The 23,656-nt window shown below is 58.3% G+C and overlaps 1 protein-coding gene across 4 annotated transcripts in view; it reads left to right on the forward strand.

The window, feature by feature from the left end:
• TTLL8 (tubulin tyrosine ligase like 8) overlaps nucleotides 1-23,656 on the forward strand; it is a 48,980-nt gene that overhangs the window by 12,627 nt on the left and 12,697 nt on the right. For 2 of the 4 annotated variants that reach the window (XM_082739416.1, XM_082739419.1), the window contains 9 exons: nucleotides 608-681; nucleotides 2,390-2,518; nucleotides 3,595-3,709; nucleotides 5,166-5,288; nucleotides 6,996-7,182; nucleotides 16,029-16,177; nucleotides 18,349-18,592; nucleotides 20,710-21,145; nucleotides 21,755-22,244. In XM_082739416.1, coding sequence (XP_082595542.1) covers nucleotides 608-681; nucleotides 2,390-2,518; nucleotides 3,595-3,709; nucleotides 5,166-5,288; nucleotides 6,996-7,182; nucleotides 16,029-16,177; nucleotides 18,349-18,592; nucleotides 20,710-21,145; nucleotides 21,755-22,244 — 1,947 coding nt within the window. Of the gene's footprint in view, nucleotides 1-607; nucleotides 682-2,389; nucleotides 2,519-3,594; nucleotides 3,710-5,165; nucleotides 5,289-6,995; nucleotides 7,183-16,028; nucleotides 16,178-18,348; nucleotides 18,593-20,709; nucleotides 21,146-21,754; nucleotides 22,245-23,235; nucleotides 23,655-23,656 lie in introns of those variants that run through there. The other 2 variants (XM_082739417.1, XM_082739418.1) reach the window with 2 other exon arrangements.

Consider the following 23,656-nt stretch of genomic DNA (forward strand, 5'->3'; position numbering starts at 1 on the left):
CCGTTCTGGCCCTCAGGGCCCGTGACCCGGGCCTCTCCTGCGTGGGCGGGGGTCTCCCCGGGGCCGTCGCCCTCCTAGCCAGCCCCACACCAGGCCTGAGCTTTCCAGACCTGGTCCCCCCGCCCCCGCCCACAACGGGCCACCCGCCCCCGTGTCCAGGCCGCGTCGCTGTCCTTCAGGGCCTCGCCCTGTGTGTCCCTCCTCTGGCCCCGGGTCCCCACAGGTCGCGCGTCCCACTGCAGACGGCATCTGTGCGTTCTTGGCCCCGGCATCTGCACAGGGCCGGCTCCCACGGGGCGGCTCAGACCCGCGAGAACCTTGTCACCACCCCACTCCCCGCCCCCCCACTCACCCCCAGGCTGTGTGGCCCCCAGGTGTGGCCCGACCCCGGCACTGCACCCGGCAGAGGGCCCGAGTGGCAGACCCTGGGGCGGGTCAACGTCGCCTGAGCCTGATGCCGCCCTGCCCCGTGTCGGGACCCGCGAACGTGCCCCGGGGACGCACTGCTGCGGAGTGCGGCCGCGGCGGCTGCCGGCTAAGGGGTGTGGGGCCGCGCTGAGGGGCTCACCCTGACCAGCTGACGGCTCTCCGGGGGTCGTGTTTGCAGAACACAAACACACTGAAGGCAAAGAAAATCAAGAAGCGGCTCTGGAGACGACAGACGACATCCACGATGTGATGGTAGGTCTCCACCCTGTGCTCCCGCGGCCGGACGGGCCCCCATCTCCCCATGCCCCTCACAGTCACCGTCCCTGGGCCTTGTCCCGGGGACAGGTGGCAAAGCCGATCACACCGGGCTCTGAGCTTGTGGTGTCCGAGTACACCCGTGTACATGCGCGTGCTTCTCTGTGCACGCGCGTGTGTGCATGTACACACGTGCATCTGTGTGTGTGTGCTCGTGTGTGTCCCCGTGCACCGTGTGCGACATGCCCTTCATACTGTTGTCGATGGCTGATGCCACCTTGAACAAACGGGACTCATGCCAGAAAGTGACAGCAGAAGCTCGGACGTCGCTGCGAGCGGGAAGGCGGGCTGTGAGTCCAGCTCTGGGACAAAGTTTGGGAAGTGATGCTGGCGGCCAGATCCCCGCTCCCTCCGGGCACTCCTGTTGGCACTGGGGCAGGGGGAGCCCAGTCCTGCCCTAACCCGGGGTCGAGGTAGACCAGCCCGTGTTGCAGAAGAGTGGGTGTGTCCTCAGATGCTGGACTGCAGAGAATGGCCCTGCAAGGTCTTCAGGGTGTCAGAATTTTGGAAAAGGTGTTCCTTTCCTTGTACCTCTTTGGGAAGAAATTTTGACCACGCAGGTGCTTGGTTTGTGCACATAGAATCAGAGCTGCCCGGGCTGCCCTGGGTCTAGTTGCGGCCGTACAGTGAGGTCCCTGTGCCCCGCTGGCCCTGGCCACCTGCTCCGAAGGGGGGGCCAGGAGGGGGCTGTCTCCCACAGTCTCTGGGACAGGAGGCAGTGCACTCACACCACGCCCACATGTGGCATGTTCCTGAGCCCCACAGGGGCACCCACGGAGTGGGCAGCTCAGACCTCGCTCAGCCGCACGCACAGGGGCCCCTCTCGGTGCAGAGCCTGGGCTTGCTTCCCGAACGCAGAGCCCCGGCCTGCGGGCGTGACCCCCAGTGCGGCACACCATAGCCCCCAAGGAACGCGGCGGCCAGCCTTCCAGACCAGAGAGACACAGAACGCATACCTCAGTGTCATTTAATACCTGGTTTGCTCAGTACGGAGGTGCCTCAGAAAGCTAAAAGTAGAGGTTCCCTCGGACCCAGCAGCTGCACTCGTGCATATTTGCCCAAAGGCACCAACGCAGTGAGGAGAAGGGGCACCTGCGCCCAGGCTCGCCGCACGGCACCCGTGGTAGCCCCTGGGGGAGAGCCCAGATGTGCGTGGACAGACCGATGGGTGAGGGGCGTGGCTCACATCCGTGGCGGGAGAGAGCGTGGCCGTCGGAAACGAAGCTTTGCCACTGGGAGGGACGAGCATGGGCCTGGAAGGTGTGACGCTGGGTAGAGCGGGCCGGTCCAAGAAAGACCATCGCCACGCGACCTCGCTCGTGTGTGAGACTCCAGGAACAGAACAGGGGATTGCAGGGCAAGGGGGGGAGAGAGAGGTGGGCAAACCACAAGACACTCTTAAGGAAAGAGAACACACTGAGCTCGATGGGGACAGGCCTGAAGGAGGCCCTCGTGACGCCTGGTGTCACACGGAAGTGACGATCCTGAGTCCGACCTCGGAAGCCGATTTCGCTGTGCACGCGAACTAGCTGAAATTCAAAGAAAAACTAGGGAAAAGGCTGATTTCCCTCACTCTGGCTTACATCCCGACACCCAGATACGAAGCTTGGATAGAGGGTGTTGGTAAGGGTCTTTTTCTTGCCAGTCCAGGTTGGTAAAAAACGAAATGCCGTACTTCCTCTGGACTATCAAGAGGGACGTGGTCGACTATCACAGCCTGAGCTGCGACCAGATGCTGAACCACTACGGGAAGACGGCTTCCTTCACCACCAAGGTGAGATGGGGGGAGGGGCGGCGGGGGGGCAGGTGCAGGGCGGCACCTCGTCTCCTGCAGCTCCGTGGCTGAGTTTGGGGGGGCGCGTGTGGACTGGCCACGTCCTGGCTCCTCCCCAGGAAGACCTCCGCCCGGGCAGGGGCCGCTGCCCGCTGCCAGTGTCTAGAGGCCACCAGCTCGGCTCCACTCACACCGCCAGAGCCCCAGGCACCCTTGGCCCTGTGTCATCCCTCTGGGTGCACAGGCCGAACCTCAGGAGGGGCGGGGTGGGGGGGTTGGCTGCTTCCAGAGCCCGCATAAACTCTGTGTCCCGCGGAGGCCCTGGGTCCCAGGGAGAGCCAGGCCACCTCCCCTGCACAGGGCCTTTTGGCTGCAGGGGGGCATGGGCACCTCCTGTCCTCACTGCCTTTTGGTCCTGCAGCCCATCCCGAGACTCCAAGGGCTGAGGTCCAGGGGCGGGGTCAGCCCGGGGGGAGAGGCCTGCCGGTACCCGCGCGGGAGAGGCGGGGTAGAGCGGCTTCTGGGCAACAAGGAGACCATCCCCTCAACGGGCAAGGTGACAAAGAGGGTCGGTCAGGGATGAGGCTCGCACTCCCCCGGGCTCCCCGCGGGCGTCTGGCCCCACGCACTCCCGCCCCGCCTCAGCAGCTGCCCTCCTTCGGGGGCAGCCAGGCCGCGCTCCCTGCAGAGACCCCATGCGGCCTGCCCACCGGTGTGCCCAGCAGCTCCACGCCTGCGGCGCCCGGGCACATGGCAGTTTCCCCCAAACGGGGCCCATGGGGAGTGTGCCCAGGAGCTTGCTCCCTCCTCCCTGGTGCCCGGGCCCAGCGCCCGTTAGGGACCCACCCCCCCTGTGCCCTCAGATGGCCCCGGCCTGCACGTGGGGTCACCCTGCTGTTGAGGCCAGCTGGCTGGGGGCTGGAGGGGCAGGGAGGCCGGGGAGGGGTCTGCGTCAGGAGGCGCCCCTCTCGAGAGCCCTCTGGCATGGGTGCCGCCAGCCAGACCTATGGGCACTTAGGCTGGTCTGAGGGGACTGGGGTGGCCTGTGGGGGTCTGATGCGCCGCTGTCTCTGGAGATCGGGCTGTGTGTGAACATGAGGAGCCTGCCGTGGTACGTCCAAGCCGACCCTGACTCCTTCTTCCCCCGCTGCTACGGCCTCTGCTCTGAGAGCGAGAAGCAGGAATTCCTGGGTAAGTGGGTGGCGGGGGTGGAGACCACCTGGCACCATGGGGTCCACCTCCCGCTGAGGGGCATCAGGAAGGGAGGGGGCTGGGCCACAGCTGCAGGGCCGGGGGCTTGTGGGGGCCGATGGCAGAGGGCCTGCTCCTGTCCCAAGGCCCAGGGGCTCAGCTCCGTTTCAAGGGGTGAGGACTGGTCCAGAAACGTCCACGGGCAGCGTCTGTGAAGCAGGAGGCGTGGGAGGCTGATGGAGCCCCGAGCCAGCAACTTGGTTCTGACTGGCTTCCTGGGGGAGGCCGGCGTGGGGGTGGTCCTGGGACCCAGGTCTGAGCGGCTCTGGGCAACGGGCTCTGGCCTGAGGACAGAGGGAGGGTTCCTGGTTTGACCTGCTGGGAGAGACAGAAGGTGAAGGTCGGAGCAGGTGGGCAGAGTTCGTTCGGGGGCGACTGCATTTCCCGAGCACCTGGTCTGGGGAGATGCAGCCTCTACCAGCACCCATGCCTTGGGTCCTGACCCCACCCGGGGCTCCCAGGGGCAGACGCGGGCAGGACAAGGAAGGGTCTGTGGGGGCTGGAGGTGAGAAGTGCAGGGGAGGGGAGGGCATTGAGCAGGGGGCGCTCAGAGAGGGGCGCAGGGTCAACACCGGAGGGAGGGAGGTCTGAGGGACAGGCTGGAGCAGGCCTCGCGCCCGAGTGTGCACAGGGCACAGCGGCCAGGAGTCAGCTCGGGCCAGGGGCTGTTCTGGTGGAAGGAGCCTAAGTGAGAAGCCTCGGGCCTGGAGGAGCAGTGGGTGTTCTGGATCTTTCCACGGTGGCAGCAGCTGGGGGCCGGGCCAGTGGGGCCCCCCCGAGATGAGCGGGCTTGGCTTTGGTGTTGGCGAGAGGGTACTGGAATTTCTGGTCGGCCTCCCAGAGGGCATGGGTTGGAGTGGAATTGGGTAAGACCGGCCTCAGAGCCGGGCTGGCCCCACGCCTGTGTCTGTGGGACCCAGAGCGGCCTTCTGGCCAGGTATGTGTGGCAGGGCCCTTCTGGCCGTCCACATCGGCAGCCCTGGAGGCCAGCCTGTCCAGGAAGGCCTGGAGAGGCTGCTGGGATGGGGAGGGCCCTAGTGTGTCTGCAGGAGGCTTCTGTCCTCTGGTGCGGGGCTGAAGACGCAAGGACAGGGAAAGGACACGTGCTGTGGCCGCCATGGGGCGTGTCCCTGAGTGGAGGAGGAAGAGCAGGGGAGAGGCAGGGAGGGGCCTGCGGTTGGCGGTGGACTGGACTCCCATCTGCGCAGGGGCGGAGGGAGAAGGACTATGCTGGAGGTGGGTGCCGAGGGCAGAGCGAACCGCCCCTCCAGGGTGGTGGGGGCGGGAGGGAGGCTGCCGTGGGCCGCGGGGCAGCGAGGCTGAGGACGGCTGGCGCTGGCCGAGGTCCCTGGTCCCCGGCGCCGGCAGAGGGGGCGAGGCCTTGGTGTCCTTTCAGACGACTTCCGGCGCACGGTGGCCTCCAGCATCCTCAAGTGGGTGGTCAGCCACCAGAGCCACAGCGGAGGCAAGCCCGGCGGCAGTGGGGAGGCCTGCGACCCCGGCCCCAGCAACCGGAAAGGTGTGTGGGGGGCGCGGCTGCACCGTGCCGGGAGGACTGTGCCAGGAGGGACCATGGGGCTGTGGGTCCGGGGCGGACTCATCCCCCCGCTCCGCAGAAGAGGGTGACAGGGACGGGCTTTCCCACGTGGTGCGGGGCGCCCTGCCATCAGGCCCATGAAGCCCAAATAAGTATCGTGCTGTCCCTTTCTGAGAGTGTCCGTGGTTCCCACTGAGGTGGAGCAGGAGGCACAGCGGTGTCCTGCAGCCGCCCCGCCCCGCGGCCTCCTCCCCGCACAGCCCACACCGAGGCACATTTGTTCCGACCTGCGAGCCCATGTCGGCTGGCCCTGAGGGTCCCTCTCGTGTGGGGCGTCGTGGGGCTTTGGGCAAACGTGTTGTCATCACACGGCGTGTCTTCTCAGCCCACTCGTGTCCCCCTGTTCCTCCTGCCCCTCCATGGTGTCCTGTAGTCCCGCGATCAGGGCTCCGTCTGTGGTGACCTGGCCCCCCTGACTGCGAAGCCCACCAGCGCTTCCCCGATCCCCGCCCATCGGTGGGACAGGCTGGCGGGCGGGCTGGGGCGGGCCAGGCTCTGGGGGGGCTGCGCCGGCCTTGCTGAGAACAGAGTGGCCCCAGCGTCCAGCATGCTTACCTTCCCTTCTTGCCAGGGCGGGGGGCCCTGCTCCCACATTCACGGTGAGAACCAGGTCCAGGTCCTGGAGGGAAGACCGACAATGTACGCCCCCGCCCCCGCTGAGCTCCCGGGGTTTGTGACAGGGACTCGTGCACACCGAGCCTTTAGCCGGTCCTCAGCGGCCGCTCAGGCTTCCTCGCCTGGTGCTGGCGTCCGGGGAGCTTTTGGCTTTGGGGTTCTGTTGCCCGGAGCGGCGATGGTCTGGATCTGCTGCCTTCCTGCGACTGGGCGACGCTTGGCCACGTGACCTCGGCTCTCCGGGGGAGCCAGGAAGAGTCGCTGACTCTTCGGTCTTCCTTTGTACTTGTGAGGACGGATCGCCCCACCCAGCCGCCTCTGTGCCCGACCAGAAAGCAGAAGTGCAGATTTTCACGTTTAAGAGCCTGTTTTCATGTTCTGGGCATTTCTCCTGAACACAGTGTAAAGACACACTCTGTGACCTCTGTGGCAACCATGCGACCTGCAGCACTTTGTCCGGGTCCCTAACTGCGGGGCCTGGGGCCCGCCATGTCTCAGGGCCCTCCGCCCGCCCCCAGCCCCACGCCGGTGTGTGGAGGTGGTTCTGTGCACCTGCCAAGCCCCTCACTGCTCCGGGCTCCCAGCCAGGAACCAACCGGACAGTTGCCGGTTGTCAACTCGTTCTTTGGGGATCAGGGGGCCGGCTGCCTTGGGTGGGAGCTGGGCTCCCGGAGGCTCGCTGTCACCCGGACGGGAGGATTCCTGAGACCCTCGGGTCCAGCTCAGCTCCAGGGTCCCGGGAGCACGAGACGCCGTGTAAGAGTTTGGGTGCAGCCACCAGGAGCGCCCCAGCGTGCGGGAGTCAGGCAGGACGGCCCCCAAGTTCTTACTGAATACGCAGTATGGGCTCAGAAAAGTAGAGGTTTTGTCGCAAGTTCGGAGGTTGTGCTGCATGGCCAGCCGTGGCCCGAGTCCGGTTGGAGGGCGCGTGCGGCGGGGGAGGCACGCCTAGCTCGGGCGGGGTGCCCAGAGGATGCAGGAGTTCCCACTCCAGACCCCGTGCTTGGGTTTCAGCTTCCCAGAGTGCGGACTCCCGGCTCACAGGCCTCTCGGGACAGCTCGTGGACACTGCGTGCAAGGTGTGCCAGGCCTACCTGGGGCAGCTGGAGCACCGGGACATCGATGTCCCCGAGGACGCCGGCAAGGGCCTCACGGAGGACGAGTGGAAGGACCTGACGGAGCAGTACTACTCCCTCATTCAGTAAGACGCGCCTGTGCGGAGCCCTCCGGCCGCGCCCGCTGCCTGGTGCTCGGCGGCACGAGCTGGCGAACCGGGGACCTGGGGGGGGCATCAGGAGCTGTGCAGGGAAGTCCCACCTCTGGGACATCTGAAGCACCCGTCTGGGTGTTGGGGTACCAGACCCACTGCCGCCTGTCCCAGCAGGTCCCTGTTGGCTCATAAAAGGAAGACCCCCTTGGGGGAACCTTTGGGCAGCAGCGCCTTGAGCACTTTCCGCCCTGTTCATGCCTTTTACCTCCTTTGAGCCCCGCGGGTGGGCCCTGGGCAATCAGGACCCACAGAAGGCCCGGCCCGGCCCTTCAGGCTCTCCAGGACCGTCAGTGCCTCTTGCTGCCTGGGAACCCGAAGACTGAGCCCGGCCTTCCCCCTTCTCCCGAGGGCCGGGCCCTTCGCAGGCTGCAGACCCAGCACCCCTGGCCCCCTTTTTCCGAAGTCTGACTTCATTGTGCCCAGATGTGGTTTTCTTTGTTGTGTCTCTACCTAGAGATGTGGGGGACTGCTAATCTGGGGGGTCGGAATCATTCATCAATTCTGAAATGTTCTCAGCCATTTCCTTCAAATATCGCTTCTGCCTCCCGTCTGGGACGCCGGCTCTGTGCACAGCCAGCCGCGTGACCGCGTCTCGCCCGTCGCTTTGCTGTGTCCTGGTTCCCTCGTCCTTTTTCCCTCTCTGAGGTTGAGTTTGTCTATTTTCTATCAACGCGGCCTTGTCTCCTGCTGTCTCCGGGCTGGGTGCAAAGCCGCCCAGTTCTGACTCCGGCCCTGGGACGCCGTCTTGTGGCGTTTGTCCCGGCCCTGTGCTGGGTCGGGATTTTCGGCCTCTTCTCAGTCTCTGTAATTTTCGTGTGCTGCCCCTTGCCTAAGAAGGAAGCACGGACAGAAGTCGTGCTGCTCCCCGAGACAGGGCGCTCACCGTTTCCTCCGTTGTAGGCGTATCGTCGAGTCGATGTCCCCGGCCAGCAAGCAGGGGGCAGGGCCAGCGGCAGCTTGGGCAGCTTCACCGTGTTCTGGTGCCGAGTGTCTGGGGGGACTGGAGGATTTCGCGGCCGACTCCGTCCCCTGGAGAAGCTTCTTCCCAAATGCCACAGGCATGGGAGGGCTCACCGTCTTTGCAGCCCAGACAAAGCATCCTCATGCCCTGGGGGGAGCAGGCCGTGTGGTTTGTGTTTTGAGCATCACGAGACTTGGGTCTTTCATGTGGGCTGATGGGGTCCTGTGGCTTCTCGGTCCTCCAGAAAGCCCTTCCACTTGGGCCGGGCTGCCGCTGCCACCCTGACTTGGCAAACACTCTTGGAGGATAAAATGGCTAAAAGACTCGGCTCACCCAAGAGAGGCCGTGATGTAGCTGACCTGGTCCGCTTCATTTGGAAAAATGTGGTTTGTCTGTTTTTTCCCACTTGTCCGGGCAGGCGTACCAGCCAGCCACTGCCCCTGCTTACGACCTAAATACGGACGCGTCCTCACCGTTACTAGCCTCGGCACTTGATCCTGCACCTGCGCTTGGCTTCTGTTTCCAGCTTCCCTTGGCAGCTCCGGGACGTGGCCGGGGCTCACGGCTGCTGGTCTTCAGCCAGACCCTCCCTTGTTCCCAGACCGCGTCCCACACGACAGGGTCTCCTCTCGTTTGTCAGCTCTGGTCGTCTGCTTCACCTCTCTCTCTCTCTTCCATTTTCTAAAAGATTTCATTTATGTATTTCTTTGGAGAACGTGCAAATAGGGGGAGGGGCAGAGGGCGAGAGAGGAAGCGTGGCAAGCAGACTTGACGCTGAGCCCAGAGCCCAACGCGGGGCTCCGTTCCACGACTCGGAGATCACAGCCTGAGCCAAAATTGAGATCAGACGCTTGCCAATGGAGCCATCCAGACACCCCTGTTTTCGTTTTTATTGTCGTAAAATAAACGCAACAAAAGTTGCCGTCTGAACCATTTTAAAATAATTCACTTAAGTATTTCAGTCATGTGCGACTGGCACCACCGTCCTTTTTCATGGCTCTTCTCATCCTGCAAAGCTGGAAGTCTGTCCCCACTAAACACCGACTCCCCGTATTCTCTCCAGCTCTTGGCCGCCAGCGTCCACTCTCTGCCTCCGTGAGTTGGACTCCCCCAGGTGCCTCGTAGAAGTGGAATCATAATTTGCCTTTTCGTGACTGGCTTATTTCACAAATAATGTCCTCAAGGTTTTGTTTTTTTTTTAAAGATTTTACTCATTTATTTGACAGACAGAGATCACAAGTAGGCAGAGAGGCAGGCAGCAGAGAGAGGAGGAAGCAGGCTCCCCGCTGAGCAGAGAGCCCGATGCAGGGCTTGATCCCAGGACCTTGGGATCATGACCTGAGCCAAAGGCAGAGGCTTAAACCACTGAGCCACCCAGGTGCCCCAATGTCCTCAAGTTTTGTCCATGTTGTAGCAGGTATCCGAGTTCCCTTCCTTTTAAAGGATAAATACTACTTTGTTGTACGTATATAGTACATTTTGCTTATTGTTCTTTTGCTGACGGGCATCTGGGTTGCTCGCACATTTTAGCTCTTGTGACTAATGCTGCCTTGAGCACGGCGGTACTGATACCTCTTTGAGATTCTGCTTTCAGTTCTTCTGGGTCTGTACCCAGAAATGGGATTTCTGGGTAATACGGCAATGCTATTCTCAGTATTTCGAGGAACTACCATACTGTTTTCCACAACAGCTGCAGCACTTTACGTGCCCCCCAGCTGGGTGCCAGGGTTCTCATTTCTCTGCATCTTCACCAACATTGATTATTTCCTGTGCTTTTCGAAAATAACATTTTAATGGACGTGAGGCTGTATCTCACTACAGGTTTTCATTCTCCTGGTGCTCAGCGGTGTTGATTGCCTTTTCATGTGCTTATCGGCAATCTGGTTTCTCCTTCGAAGAAGTGTCTGTTCAAGTCTTTGGCCCATTTTCGTTTTCTTGTCTTTTTTTTTTTTTAAGATTTTATTTATTTATCTGACAGACAGAGATCACAAGCAGGCAGAGAGGCAGGCAGAGAGAGAGGAGGAATCAGGCTCCCTGATGAGCAGAGAGCCCGATGCAGGGCTCGATCCCAGGACCCTGGGATCATGACCTGAGCCAAAGGCAGCTTAACCCACTGAGCCCCCCAGGCGCCCCTTTGGCCCATTTTTGAATCGAGTCACCTTGTTGCTGGGCTTTAGGGGCTCCCTGTGTGTTCTGGATGTCAGCCGCCTGTCAGATCCACAGCTTCCAGTCCCTCTCACTGTGGGCATCTCCTTTTTACTCTGCTGGTTTGCATCATTGGACACACACATTAAACCTTCTCACGAAGTCAGTCTGTGTGGTTTTTCCTCTTGTTGTCTGTGCTTTGGTGTCATATCCAAGATAACATCGAGAAATTCAGCATCTTGAAGATTTTGCCTATGTTTTTTTCAAGATTTTCGTAGTCTTTGGCCTTTCTATTTGGGTCTTTGATCCATTTTGAGTTACTGTTTGCACCTGGCTTTAGGTAAGGGTCCAAATTCATTCTTTTGGTTGTGGATATCTAGTTTTCCCAGTACCATACCCAGTATCAAGGAACTGTCCCTTCCCTGTTGAATAGTACTGGCAACCTTGTCAAAAGTCATTTGACTGTATAGTATGTAGGAGGCTTTGTTTCTGGGATCTCTATTCCGTTTCATTGGTCTTGCTTCTGTCTTCATGCTGGTAACACTCTGATTTGATTGTTGTAGCTTTGTAGTAAGTCTTGAAATCAAGAACTGTGTGTCCTCCCACTTTGATCTTTTTCAAGATTGTTTCGGCTCTTTGGGGCTCCCTGAGAGTCTGTTTGGATTTGAGTGTGGGTGTTTCTATGTCTGTGAAAAACATCATTGGGATTTTGAATAGAGATTGTATTGAATTTGTAGGTAATTTTGCATACTATTACCATCTTAAGCAATATTAAATCTTTTAATCCATAAACATGGATGTGTTCCCATTTATTTGTGTCTTCTGTAATTTCTTTCAGCAATTTCTGTAGTTTTTGTTGTACCTTTCCCCTCCTTGGTTAATTCCTAAGTATTTTACTATTTCTGGTGTGATCGTGAGTGGAATTGCTTTCATAATTTCCTTCTCAGATTGCTTCTTGCTAGTGTACAGAAATGCAGTTTATTTTTGTTTGTTGACTTTGTATCTTGCTACTTCATACTCTGCTTACTAGAGGTAACGTGTTTTTTTGGTGGAATCTTTAGGGTTTTCTGCAGATACATTCATATAATATGCAAACAGATTTCACTTCTCCTTTCCAGTCTGCCATCTATTTCTTTTCCTTCTCTGATTGCTCCTGCGAGCACTTCTCTTACACTGTTGGATGTTGAGAATACCGCTCTTGCCTTATTCTTTGTTCTTCTTTTCTTAAGTCGCCTCCACATCCTATGTGTAGCCCAGCACAGGACTGGAGATCAAGACCTGCACTGAGATCAAGAATCTGATGCTTTAGTGACCGAGCCAGCTTGGTGCACCTTGTCTGATTCTTAATCTTAAAGGAAAACTTCTGGTCTTTTGCCATTGAGTATGGTAATTGCTGTAGGTTTTCATATATGGCCTTTATTATGTTGGGGTAGTTTCCTTTCATTCCTAGTTTCTTAGGTGTTTTTATCAAGAAAGGGTGTCAGATTTTGTCAAGTGCCTTTTCTGCATCAATTGAGATGGTCATGTGGGTTTTTTTCCCTTCATCTGGAATGTGAGATATTACGGTAATTGGTTTTTAGATGTCGAACCATCCTTGAATTCCTGGAATAAATCCCACTGGTTAGGGAGCGCCATCCCTTGACGTGCTGCTGAGTCTGGTTTGCTAGCATTTGTGAGGATGTTTGCATCAATGTTCACAAGGAACGTTGGTGTGTAGTTTTCTTTTCTTGCAGTGTCTTTGTCTGGGTTTGGTATCAGGGTGATACGGGCCTCATAGAATGAGTTAGGAAGCATTTCCTCCTCTTCCCTTAGTTTGAGGAGGACAGGTATGGTTCTTCTCAAATTGTTTGATAGAATTCCCCATGAAGCTGTCAGGTCTTGGGCTTTTCTTTTTGGGAGATTTTTGATTCTTGATTCAATCCCTTTTCTGTTTCTTCACAATTTAGTCTTGGTAGGTTTAGTGTTTCTTGGAAATTTGTCCGTTTCATCTAGGCTATCCAATTCATTGGTGTACATCTGTTCATAGTACTGTCTTATAATCTTTTTTTACTTTGTAGAATCAGTAATAATGCCCCCAATGTCATTTTTTATTTTGGTAACTTGAATATTCTCTCTCTTCTTAGTCCATTGAGCTAAAGATTTGTCAATTTTGTTGATCTTTTCAAAGAACCGACTTTTATTTTAATTAATTTTCTCTATTTTGATTAATTCTGCTTTAATCTTTATTGATTACTTCATTCTACTGACTTTGGGTCTAGTTTATTCTTTTCTTTTTTTAGGTTTTATTTATTTATTTGACAGAGAGAAACAGCAAGAGAGGGAACACAAGCAGGGGGAGTGGGAGAGGGAGTAGCAGTCTTCCTGACAGGCAGGGAGCCTCATGTGGGACTTGATCCCAGGACCCTGGGAACATGACCTGAGCCGAAGGCAGATGCTTAATGACTGAGCCCCCCAGGTGCCCCGGGTCTAGTTTATTCTTTTTCTAGTTTCTTAAGTGGCAAAGTTAGGTTGATTTGAGATTTTTCTTGTTTTCTAACATAAGCCTTTATACCTATAAGTTTCCCCTTTAGCACAACTAGCAATCCCATATTTTTTTTTTAAAGATTGTATTTATTTAATTTGACAGAGATCACAAGCAGGCAGAGAAGCAGGCAGAGAGAGAGGAAGAAGTAGGCTCCCCGCCGAGCAGAGAGCCCGATGCGGGGCTCGATCCCAGGACCTGACCTGACCAGAAGGCAGAGGCTTTAACCCACTAAGCCACCCAGGCGCCCCCCCCATATGTTTTAGTGTGTTGTGTCTTCACTTTCATTTGTCTCTAAGTATTTCCCTTGTGATTTCTCCTTTGATCCATTGGTTATTTAAGAATGTGTTGATTTCGTGAGGGCGCCTGGGTGGCTCAGTCTGTTGAGCATTGGAGTCTTGATCTCAGCTCAGGTTTTGATCCTCAGGGTCAAGAGTTCAAGCCCAGCTCGGGGCTCTTACTGGAGAGCCTACTAAAAAAAAATTTTTTTTAATGTGTTAATGTCTGTAGATTTATTTCTCCACTTGATTAGATCTTTTAACATGTATGTCAACAATGTTTTGTAGCTTTCAGTTTTCAGTTCAATGTTTTTTCAGCTTTCGTTCTTGCATTTCTTTTGTTAAATGCATTTTTAAAAAGATTTCATTTATTTATTTGACACAGAGAGAGAGATCACAAGTAGGTAGAGAGGCAGGCAGAGAGAGAGAGGGGGAAGCAGACTTCATGTTGAGCAGAGAGCCCGATGCGGGGCTCTATCCCAGGACCCTGGGATCATGACCTGAGCCAAAGGCAGAGGCTTAACCCACTGAGCCCCCCAGGTGCCCCTGTTAAATGTATTCTTACATGTTTTGTTCTTTTTGATAATATTGTGAATTAAATTATTTTCTTAATTTTGTTTAAGGATTTTTTTGTTGGCAGAATATAAAGATATAATTGATTTTTAAAAGATTTTCTTTATTTTGGAGTGAGAGCGAGTGAGCAGCTAGGAGGGGCAGAAGGAGTGAGAAAGCCAAGCAGACACCACACTGAACGCAGGGCCAGATCGGGGCTTGATATCACAGCTCTGAAACCAAGAGTCGGATGTTCACCCAACTGTGCCACCCAGGCAACCCTAAACTGATATTTTTATATTGATCTTGTACCTGTGACTTTGCTGAACCCATTTAATAGTTCCACTACTTTGTACTGTGTGTGTGTGTGTGTGTGTGTGTGTGTGTGTTCCTTAGGATGTTCTACACATGGGACATGTCATCTAAGAATACAGACAGTTTTCTTTCTTCATGTCCGATGTAAGCTCCAGGAACTCAAAGTCGGTTTAACATTCAGAAGGTAATCAGCGGGACCTCAGCCGTCCTTACAAAGTCACTTACAAAGCTCTGGTGCTCCAACATGGATGATGAAGCTTGAGGACAGTGTGTGTGCGCGGAGAGTGCACAGCTGTTTGGTTCCGCGCGGAGAGTGCACAGCTGTTTGGTTCCACGACCATGAGGTGTTTGGAGATCGCAGAGATGAATGTAGATGGTGGTACCAGGGTCTAGGGGTGGGGGAGTGAGTGTTTAATGGGGACAGAGTTTCAGTTTGGGATGATGAAAAAGTCCTGGGCACAGAGGGGGTGATAGTTGCACAACATAAGTGTTCCTGATAGTACTGACCCACACTTGAAACGGGTAAGATGGTAAATTTTATGTTATATGTGTTTTGCCACAATAAAAAAAAATTGAAAAGTTGTCAGTTGGTAGATTCTGTCACATTTAAGGGGTAAAGAAAAAAACTACAAGATCATCTCAATAGATGTAAAACATTGATGAAATTCAATACTGTGTATGTTAACTTTTTTTTTTTTAAGTGAGTTAGAAAAAGAAACTTCCTTAACTGGAAAATTTTCTATACAAAAATTCTAAAGCTGGGGCGCCTGGGTGGCTCAGTGGGTTAAAGCCTCTGCCTTCAGCTCGGGTCATGATCCCAGGGTCCTGGGATCGAGCCCCGCATCGGGCTCTCTGCTCAGCGGGGAGCCTGCTTCCTCCTCTCTCTCTCTCTGCCTGCCTCTCTGTCTACTTGTGATCTCTCTGTCAAATAAATAAATAAAATCTTTTAAAAAATTCTAAAGCTAACATGTTTCTTAATAGTATGTACTGAAAGTGTTGTCCTTGAAATCAGAATGAGACAAGAATGCCCACTCTCACGACGGCTCCTCAGTGCGGACTGAAGGGCCTGTTTAGTTTAATAGCACAGAGAAAAGGAAATAGAGGGCATAAAACCAGAAAGAAGCAAAACTATCTACTGATGACCTGATCGTGCATGTAGAAAATTTTACAAATCTTACAGGAAGTTACGTGAGTTTAGTGAAGTCAGTAGACAGCAGGTCACTATTCAAAACTGCGCTGTGTTCCTGTATACTAACAACCATCACAGAATGGAGTTCTCGTGCAATCTATAATTAATGACCTAAGAAGCACGTGTGTGTAATAAAACCATGTTCATAAATTAGAAAGCTCAGTGATACAGAGGTTTTTTCCTTCCAGACTAACGTATAGATTCAGTGAAACCCCAGTGGGAATCTCGGCAGGGATTTTCCTCCAGGGCTTGCGTGGGGGGAATTGACAGATTCTGAAATTTATTTGGAAATACAAATGATTTAAGAAAAGCTAGAAAACCTTGATCAAGAAAAACAAAATCAGAGGAGAGGCACCCTATTTCAAGACTTACTATAAATGCACCTCATCCAGAGAAGGCAGCCCTGGGCCGCTGGGCACTAGCAGACAGCACCCCAGGACAGCGTCTAGAGACGGAGCCTCCCACTGTGGTCACTTACGACCACCCGCTAGGAAGGGTTACTCCTTGTCCTAAACGACGCTTGAACAGTCAGCATCCTTGTGAACCAGAAAGGTGTGTCTTGAATTCTGTCTCCTAAATACACAAAGATTAATTCAAGATGTATCATGTGATATGGGAAAGCCACAGAAAAGGAGAACACTGGCGTGTGTCTTCTGACCACAAGGAGGGCAAAGATCTCTTAACGAGCTCACGAAGAGCGCTGAGCCTAACAGAGCCGGCTGATGCAGCTTTACTGCTCACCGCCCAGGGTGGGGGGACGCGCTTGCCCCGCGCGGCCTCGCGACCTCTCAGGGCTCTCTGGATCTTGCTTTGCAGCGGTGACGCCTTCATCTCCAGCTCGAGAAACCACTTCTCGCAGTGCCAGGCTCTGCTGAACAAAATCACGTCCGTGAACCCGCAGACGGAGATTGACGGGCTTCGCAACATCTGGATCATAAAGCCGGCGGCCAAGTCCCGGGGCCGAGGTGAGTCGGGCCGGGCGCGACGTGCGAAGCGGCCACCGGCGGCCCCAGAGCACGGCGGGCGTACCCAGGCGCAGGTGCGTGGCCCAGGGCTCCGTGCAGGGCCGAGGCGGCCAACGAACGGGGATGTTGTTCCCAAGTTAAACTGGGCCGCTCTGTTCTTTTCACATTGCCTCGCCCGGCCTTGGCAGCCCGCTGGCCCTCGCTGCTGAGACGGACGGAGGACTCCGACTCGGGCAACAGTGGGATTCCCGCTCCTCACTCACCCGTGGGCACCGGCATTCCCGGAGGCCCCTCCCCGAGGGACGCACCTGCTGTCGTGGTCTTTGTCTGATGGGCTCAGGGGCCGCTCCTTGTCCCGTGTGTCCTCTTTACTCCCAACGGCGAATACGGTGTGTTCTTTCTAAAACAGGGCTTTCAAGTTAGAGAATCTTATTTTGGGTTTCCATAGAACCAACCTAAGGCTGCATTTTTCCAGTTTCCTGTGAGGGTGTTTTTCCCGTCGGCTCTGACTTTAATGCCTATTAATTTCCAGTCTTTCTTGTGCAACAGTAACAGCCCTCGGTCTGGGCCGTGCCCGCGGGAGATGGCGCTCCCGGCCACGCCGGCTCGTTTGTGTCGGGTGATGTTCCCACTTTCCTGAGTATCTAATAGATTTTCAATTTGGGGGGATATTTTATTTTCTCTTTGAATTATTTGAAGAGATTTTTGTTGTTTTAATTCCTAAGTGGTTCATTTTTATGTGATTTTAAAAAGTTTATTACTTTCTGGTGCTGTTGCAATACCGTCCGTGCTGGCCCCCTGCCCGCCATGCTCTGCGGCCCGCCCTCCAGGGTCCGGCCCCTGCCCCTCCATCGGCTCTAGCCGGAGCCTGCTTCTCTTGACGGAGGCATCGGTCTGCCGGCGGCTCCGTCCTCCTGTCCGTCTGGCCAGACCTTGCTCCTGCGGCAGACACCGGCGTCCTCAGGGATGCTGCACAGACACCTCAGCTGCTCACGCCCAAACGCGGGGCTTCCTGGCTGGCGCTGGCTGTGGCTGTGACGCTGGCTGTGGCCTTGGCTGTGACGCCGGCTGTGGCTGTGGCTGTGACGCCGGCTGTGGCCTTGGCTGTGACGCCGGCTGTGGCTGTGGCTGTGACGCCGGCTGTGGCCTTGGCTGTGACGCCGGCTGTGGCTGTGGCTGTGACGCCGGCTGTGGCTGGGCGCTGGCCGGGCGCCTCCGTGCTCTGAGCCCAGGTGACTGCCAAGGTTTGCTGCTCTGCCAAGTCTGTCGTTTCTGGGCAGCAGGTCTCAGCTCACAGCTGAAAAGACGAGATGGACTTTTTATTTTTTTTTAAAGATTTTATTTATTATTTGACAGACAGAGATCACAAGCAGGCAGAGAGGCAGGCAGAGAGAGAGAGGAGGAAGCAGGCTCTCCACTGAGCAGAGAGCCCGATGTGGGGCTCGATCCCAGGACCTTGAGATCATGACCCGAGCCGAAGGCAGCGGCTTAACCCACTGAGCCACCCAGGCGCCCCGAGATTGACGTTTTTGTGGGGAGCGCCCCCCGCGTGTGGCTACCCAAAGACCCCCCACCATCCTGGGAAGCCACTCCCTCCAGGCTTCAGGGTTGTCATGGCTGCGAAAGAGAGGGCCGGAGGGTCTGGTAGGGACCCAACAGATGAGAGAGAGGCCTGTCCCCTGTGCTCAGATGTCACTGGTCACCAGAGAGTTGGGGACAAGGAACCGTGTGGCGGAGGAAGACCAGAATGGGTGCACTGATGTGTAGTCGTGTTGTTTGTCCGGGCGCCAGACTCCGGGCCCCGGGACACCTGCCCCCTCCCAGTCTGCTGGCTCCCTGAGGCCCACAGAGCTTCCCTGCCCTTGTTCCCGCCTTGTTCAGCCCCCTGAGCGAGGGCTCAGCCACCCCTTGCTGGCCGCCTTTGAAGCATGCCTCGGTCCCCAGCCCTGCCCGTCTCCATTCTGTGTCCGCTCCGGAGTCCTGGCGGCCGGCTCCCCAGTGGGAGAGCCTGGAGGTCAGCACCGGTCGTGGCCTCCCCCCGGAGGGCCGAGCCTTCCCTGTGGGGCCACCCGACTGCGCGGCCTGCCGGTACCGGATCAAGGCCGCGCGGGGTCCCGGGGCCGATGCTGGATGCCGCGCTGCGCCCGGGGCTGAGCGCCGACCTCTTGCAGACATCGTGTGCATGAACCGCGTGGAGGAGATCCTGGAGCTGGCGGCGGCGGACCACCTCTCTGCCAAGGACAACAAGTGGGTGGTGCAGAAGTACATTGAGACCCCGCTGCTCATCTACGGCACCAAGTTCGACATCAGGCAGTGGTTCCTGGTCACCGACTGGAACCCGCTGACCATCTGGTTCTACAAGGAGAGCTACCTGCGCTTTTCCACGCAGCGCTTCTCCCTGGAGAGCCTGGACAGGTCGGTGGGAGCGCCAGCGGGATGCCACTGGGCGTGAGGGGACACGGTGGGTGCCCACCACACCTGCGGGACGGGGCGGGGTGCCGGGCCATGCCTGCTGACCCCCGCCACCCCTGGACACACAGTTGAGGAAGCGGGCTCAGGGAGGTTACGTGGCCCCCATCCCGGAGGGCCAGGCCCAGGCCTGGTGTTCTTCAAAGCCCTGCTCTGCACCCCAACACGTGTGTATCGTCTCCAGAAAATCCCAAAAGCTCCATGTGCCCACGAGGTGCCTGGCAGGGCCCAGGGGTGACCCAGCTAAGCGGCAGGTTCAGAGCCCTCTCCGTGGTGGGTGCCCCCCTCTGCTGGAAGGGCTAAGTGGCCGCTGTGCTCACATGCTGACCCGCAGCCGCCCAAGCTTGGCGGTGCCCTCGGCTGGCCACACAGTCCTGCTCTCTCTGGGGCACCTTTGGGGGCACATCTGCCTTGCCAGCCCTCAAACTCTTTGTGAGCCCCAGAAGTCCTGGGGTCGGGGCTCCTGCAGGTGGCTGGGGAAGAAGGAGTGTTCCGGTCCTGAGCAGGCAGCCTATGGGACATGGCAGTGGCTTGAGGGTCTTCTGAGGGCCCCCGCGGCACCAGGCAGGACAAGAAGTGGGGAGCACCTGAGGCAGAAAAGGCACCCAGATCCCAAGGCCCCTGGGGCCAGGGTGCTGGGGAGGGTGCCCCACGGAGGTGCTGGACAGAGGCTCAGATGTCCAGGAAGGGGTGTCGGGGTGGGGGGACCCATGCCTCACCAGGCTCTCTGGGTGGGCAGGACATAGGTGTGGTGGGGACAGTGAGGTCACTTGGCAAAGCCTCAGGAGGGAGGCAGAGAATCCCCCTTGCCTGTCCAAACCAGGGCTCCCCACTTCTGCCTGTGACCCCCCCCACTGCGTGGGTCTGAGGGCATGCGTCTTGACCAGGAGCATTGCAGGGGGTTCCTGCCGAGAGGACACACTGAGCGTGGGGCCTGCTTCCAAGAAAGGTGGGGACACCTGGGTGACTCAGTTGGTGAAGCGTCCGACTCTTGAGCTCAGCCTAGAATTGACAGGGCTGGGAGATGGTCAGTGGACACCTTGGGCGTGTTGACTGTGTCCCCCTGGCTAGTGGCTGTGGCTACACCAAGAGTTGCACCTGGCAAGTGCCCCTTGGCTGCTGAGGACAAGGGGCTCTGGCTGGTAGCTCCTCGGGTGAGTTCGTCTCTGCCAGGCCAAGGGGGCCTAGAGGAGGGGGTGTGCCCCTCCCTGTGCAGAAGGAGCCCCTCCAGCCCCCCACCCCAGGCCATCGGATGCACCAAGCCGTGAGGGGTGCCTGCTGGACCCCTTGCCCTTTCTGAGCCCCATTTCTCCATCTGGGACCGTAATCCTCCCCCCAAGGCAGGCAGGAGAGTCCCTGAAATCGTTTTGACCCGACACAGCCCGGCTGCCTATGCAGCGGCCAAAGTGAGTGGAAGGCGCGCCGCGCTGGCTCTGGGGCCACCCTAATTCCTCTGGTCTCGAGTCACAAGGTCCTTCTGTCCTCTGGCAGTACGACCTCTCCAGGGTCACAGGGACGCGTCTCACCACGCAGAGCCACATGGCTCATCTCGTGGTGGTTTTAAAACAGGTTTGGAACAAGGCAAGGTGCAAATTAATTAATTCGTTTCACAAAGACTTTCTCACTTTGTCTCACCAGACCAGCTCTTCAAGAGCCACATCTCTATTGCTGGGTGCAGATGGGGAAGCTGAGGCTCTGGGAGGCGTTACTTCCGGAGGACCCGAGCTACCAGAGTCCTCCTGCAGCCACCCGGCGGTGGGGGGCTTGTCTCGAGAGCAGAGTCTCTGGGGGCAGGGTTAGCTGTGACTTGGGGGTTCCGCGGGGGCAGAGGGTCCGTAGGGGTGGGGTCTCGGGGGAGACGTCCGGCGGGCATGCGCCTAGGTGGGGGCATAAGGGTTCTGGAGATTGGGCCTCGCGGTCCGGGGCCACCGTCCGGGAGCGGGGTCCCAGGTCCCCCACGTGGAGACGGGTCCCGGGTGCAGGGCGCGGAGGTCCGGAGCAGGGGTGGGGGTGCGGGGCCAGGCCCCGGGAGGCGCAGGCCTGACCGCGCTTGCCCCACGCAGCGCCATCCACCTGTGCAACAACTCCATCCAGAAGCACCTCAAGAATGACAAGGGCCGCAGCCCCCTGCTACCCTACCACAACATGTGGACCAGCACCCGCTTCCGGGAGTACCTGCAGAAGCGAGGCCGCGGGGCCGTGTGGGTGGGCGTCATCTACCCCGCCATGAAGCGGGCCGTGGCCAACACCATGCGCGTGGCCCAGGACCGCGTGGAGCCGCGCAAGAACAGCTTCGAGCTGTACGGGGCCGACTTTGTCCTGGGCCGCGACTTCCAGCCGTGGCTCATCGAGATCAACTCCAGCCCCGCCATGCACGCGTCCACGCCCGTCACGGCCCGGCTGTGCGCGCAGGTGCAGGAGGACACCATCAAGGTGGTGCTGGACCGCAGGGCGGACCGCAGCTGCGACATCGGCAACTTTGAGCTGCTGTGGAGACAGGTGCGGGGGCTCGGTGCTGGGGGGCCGGGCTGGCCGGGCGCGGGGTGGGGGGGCGCAGTGCTGAGGGGGTGTGGGGGCTGTAGCTGCTTCAGGCAGAGAGCAGCCAGTGGTTCTGGTCCCCCCGGACTCCCCCCACCCCTGTCTGGGACTCCCCCCCCCCCCGCCCCGGCTCAGCCGCCTTCACCACTCTGCTCGACGCCCTGTGAGCCCAGCCACCCCCAGCTCTGTGGCCAGCAGGTGGGGAGGCCCCCCTGCCTGCACTGCTGCTGGGAGGTCCATGGCGCCCAGGCCCAGAGTCTAGGGTGTTCCTTTCCAGACCTGCTGTGTCCTCCTCCTCCTGCCCGGGGACAAGGGTGTCCTCCGTTAGGGGTCCGTGCCTAGTCCCTACTGGGAGCCTTACTGCAGGCCTGGCGGCTGGTCCCTTTGCTGGGGACTCTGGTTCCATGGAGTATCGTGTGCCTGGGCCTCTCTGGGGGAGGGAGCTGGGGGGCCGCCCAGCCCCGGGGAAGGGAGGCCCAGGCTTCTCGCCAGGCCTCAGCTGGCCGCGGCAGACCCAGGGAGGAGGCGCTGGGCTCTGGGCGACTCGGCCGGCGTGCCCTCCCTGCCTAGCCTGCCGTGGAGCTGCCTCCCTTCCACGGGTCCGACCTCTGCGTGGAGGGCGTCAGCGTGAGGAGAGCCAGGAAGCAGATGCCGCCCATCTCCAGCGCGAATGTTCCGCCTTCCCTCTGGGACATTCAGCCCCTGAAAGTGAGGTGCCCCTCGGCCATGCCCAGCCCGCCTCTAGGAGCCCCCGCCACGGTGCCGCAGCAAGACCCGAGGCTGAGCGAGGCGCCGGCCGGGCCCCGCACCTTGCCCGCGCCCCTCTGGAGGGCGGCCGCCAGGAGCCGCAAAGCGCAGTCCGCCACCGCCCCGTCGGTCGGGAAGATCGAGCTCCCCACTTGTAACTTCCAGCACGTAGACAGCAGGGCCCCGAAAACTGGTCCGACCAACGCTGAGTCCGACAGACCCTCGGATCCGAAGATACCAAACGAGCTGCCGCCTGCGCTTCCCAGCGTGAAGACGGCGGAGGGTGCCCTGCTCCAGCGGCCCAAACCGCCAGGTACCAGCGCGGGGTCTGCTGCGGGTGGCCTGCGCCCCAGGCAGGGAGCGGGTCCCCATGTGGGCATCAGCCTGAGCTCAGAGCAGGCTCGGGGGCACCCCCGCCCCATCCTGGGACTGGCCGGGCTGTCGGGACGGTGGGGCTCCTGCGACAGTGGTAGGAACCCTTCACGGGGTGGGGTGCGTGACAGCCTGTCTCACTCCTCGTGTGACCTAGTGCTCATGGGGGATGGAACGGTGCCAGATGCCAAGGGCAGGTGCCAGCCATCCCTGGACTCTCGCCTTCAGTTGTCCGAAGTTCCTAAAGGAGCTGACCATGTGCGGCCTGGGAGCCTGTCCTGGGCCTGGGCTCCGAGCACAGGTGGACAGGTGTGGGGGCCCCCGAGGCTCTGGGGGTGACCCTGCCGTGTCTGAACCTCAGTGCACCTCTAGAGGCGTCTGGCACCCAGTGGTGGCCTGAGAGTCTGTGTGATGAAAAGGCACGAGCCAGGCCACCCCCACACGCCCTGCTGGTTGGGCCCCGGGACACTGGCCTCCTCAAACACACCGTGCTGCGTCCACCTGCCTGGGGCTCGGCCTCTTCCTCTCTCCTGTGCCCTTCCTCCTTTCTCCTCACCCCCCTCGCTGGCACCGACCTCTTTGTCCCCCCAGCCCCCCGTCTGTCTGCAGCCTGTCCGCCTGTCTCTCCTAGAGCGCGGGTCCCTAACGCTGTGCTCACCGCAGCACCGGGGCTGTGCACGTGGCCGGGGTCCGTGAGCGTTTGTTGGGTGAAGCGCACAGACTGACTCCAGAGTCGTGGGCTCCGGGCTCGGGCTCCAGGAGCACGGTGGTGCCCTCGGGGGCGTCCCCTGTCCCGCCTTCTCTCCTCGCCTTGTGTCTGCTCTGTCGCGGGGGCTGGCCAGCCCCCCCCGCTCAGCAGCTTGCCTCTGTGAGGACGGTTTCCAGGGTGTTTTTGCTGTTAGGAAAACACCATGTACTTTTCATCTTCCTAGGAGGGCATCTAGGAGTGAAGGCATCTTCCTAGGAGTGAAGCGTTGATGGGGGGCTCAGGGGCCATCACCGAGCGGCACCGATGGCGTGGGGCTGAAAGATGGAAATGTATCCTTTCGAATTCTGGAGCCCAAAGTCTGGGGTCACGGTGTTGGCCGTGCCACGCTCTCCACGGCTGGGGAAGAGTCCCTCCTTGTCTTGTCCAGCTTCTGGTGACCACTGGCCGTCCCTGTGTCCCTTGGCTTGTAGAGTGCCTCCAAGGCTCTGCCCTGTCTTCACATGGTGCTCCTTCTTTGAGCCTCTGTGTCCAAATTTCGGCCTCAGAAGGACGCCGCTGTTAGGTTGGGGCCCGCTGTCCTCCTGCCAGTGTGATAGCTTAACTCGGTGCCACCGGCGATGACTATTTCTAAATCATGTCACATT

The sequence above is a fragment of the Mustela nivalis genome, assembly GCF_964662115.1.
Source record: "Mustela nivalis genome assembly, chromosome: 7".
Lineage (NCBI taxonomy): Eukaryota > Metazoa > Chordata > Mammalia > Carnivora > Mustelidae > Mustela > Mustela nivalis.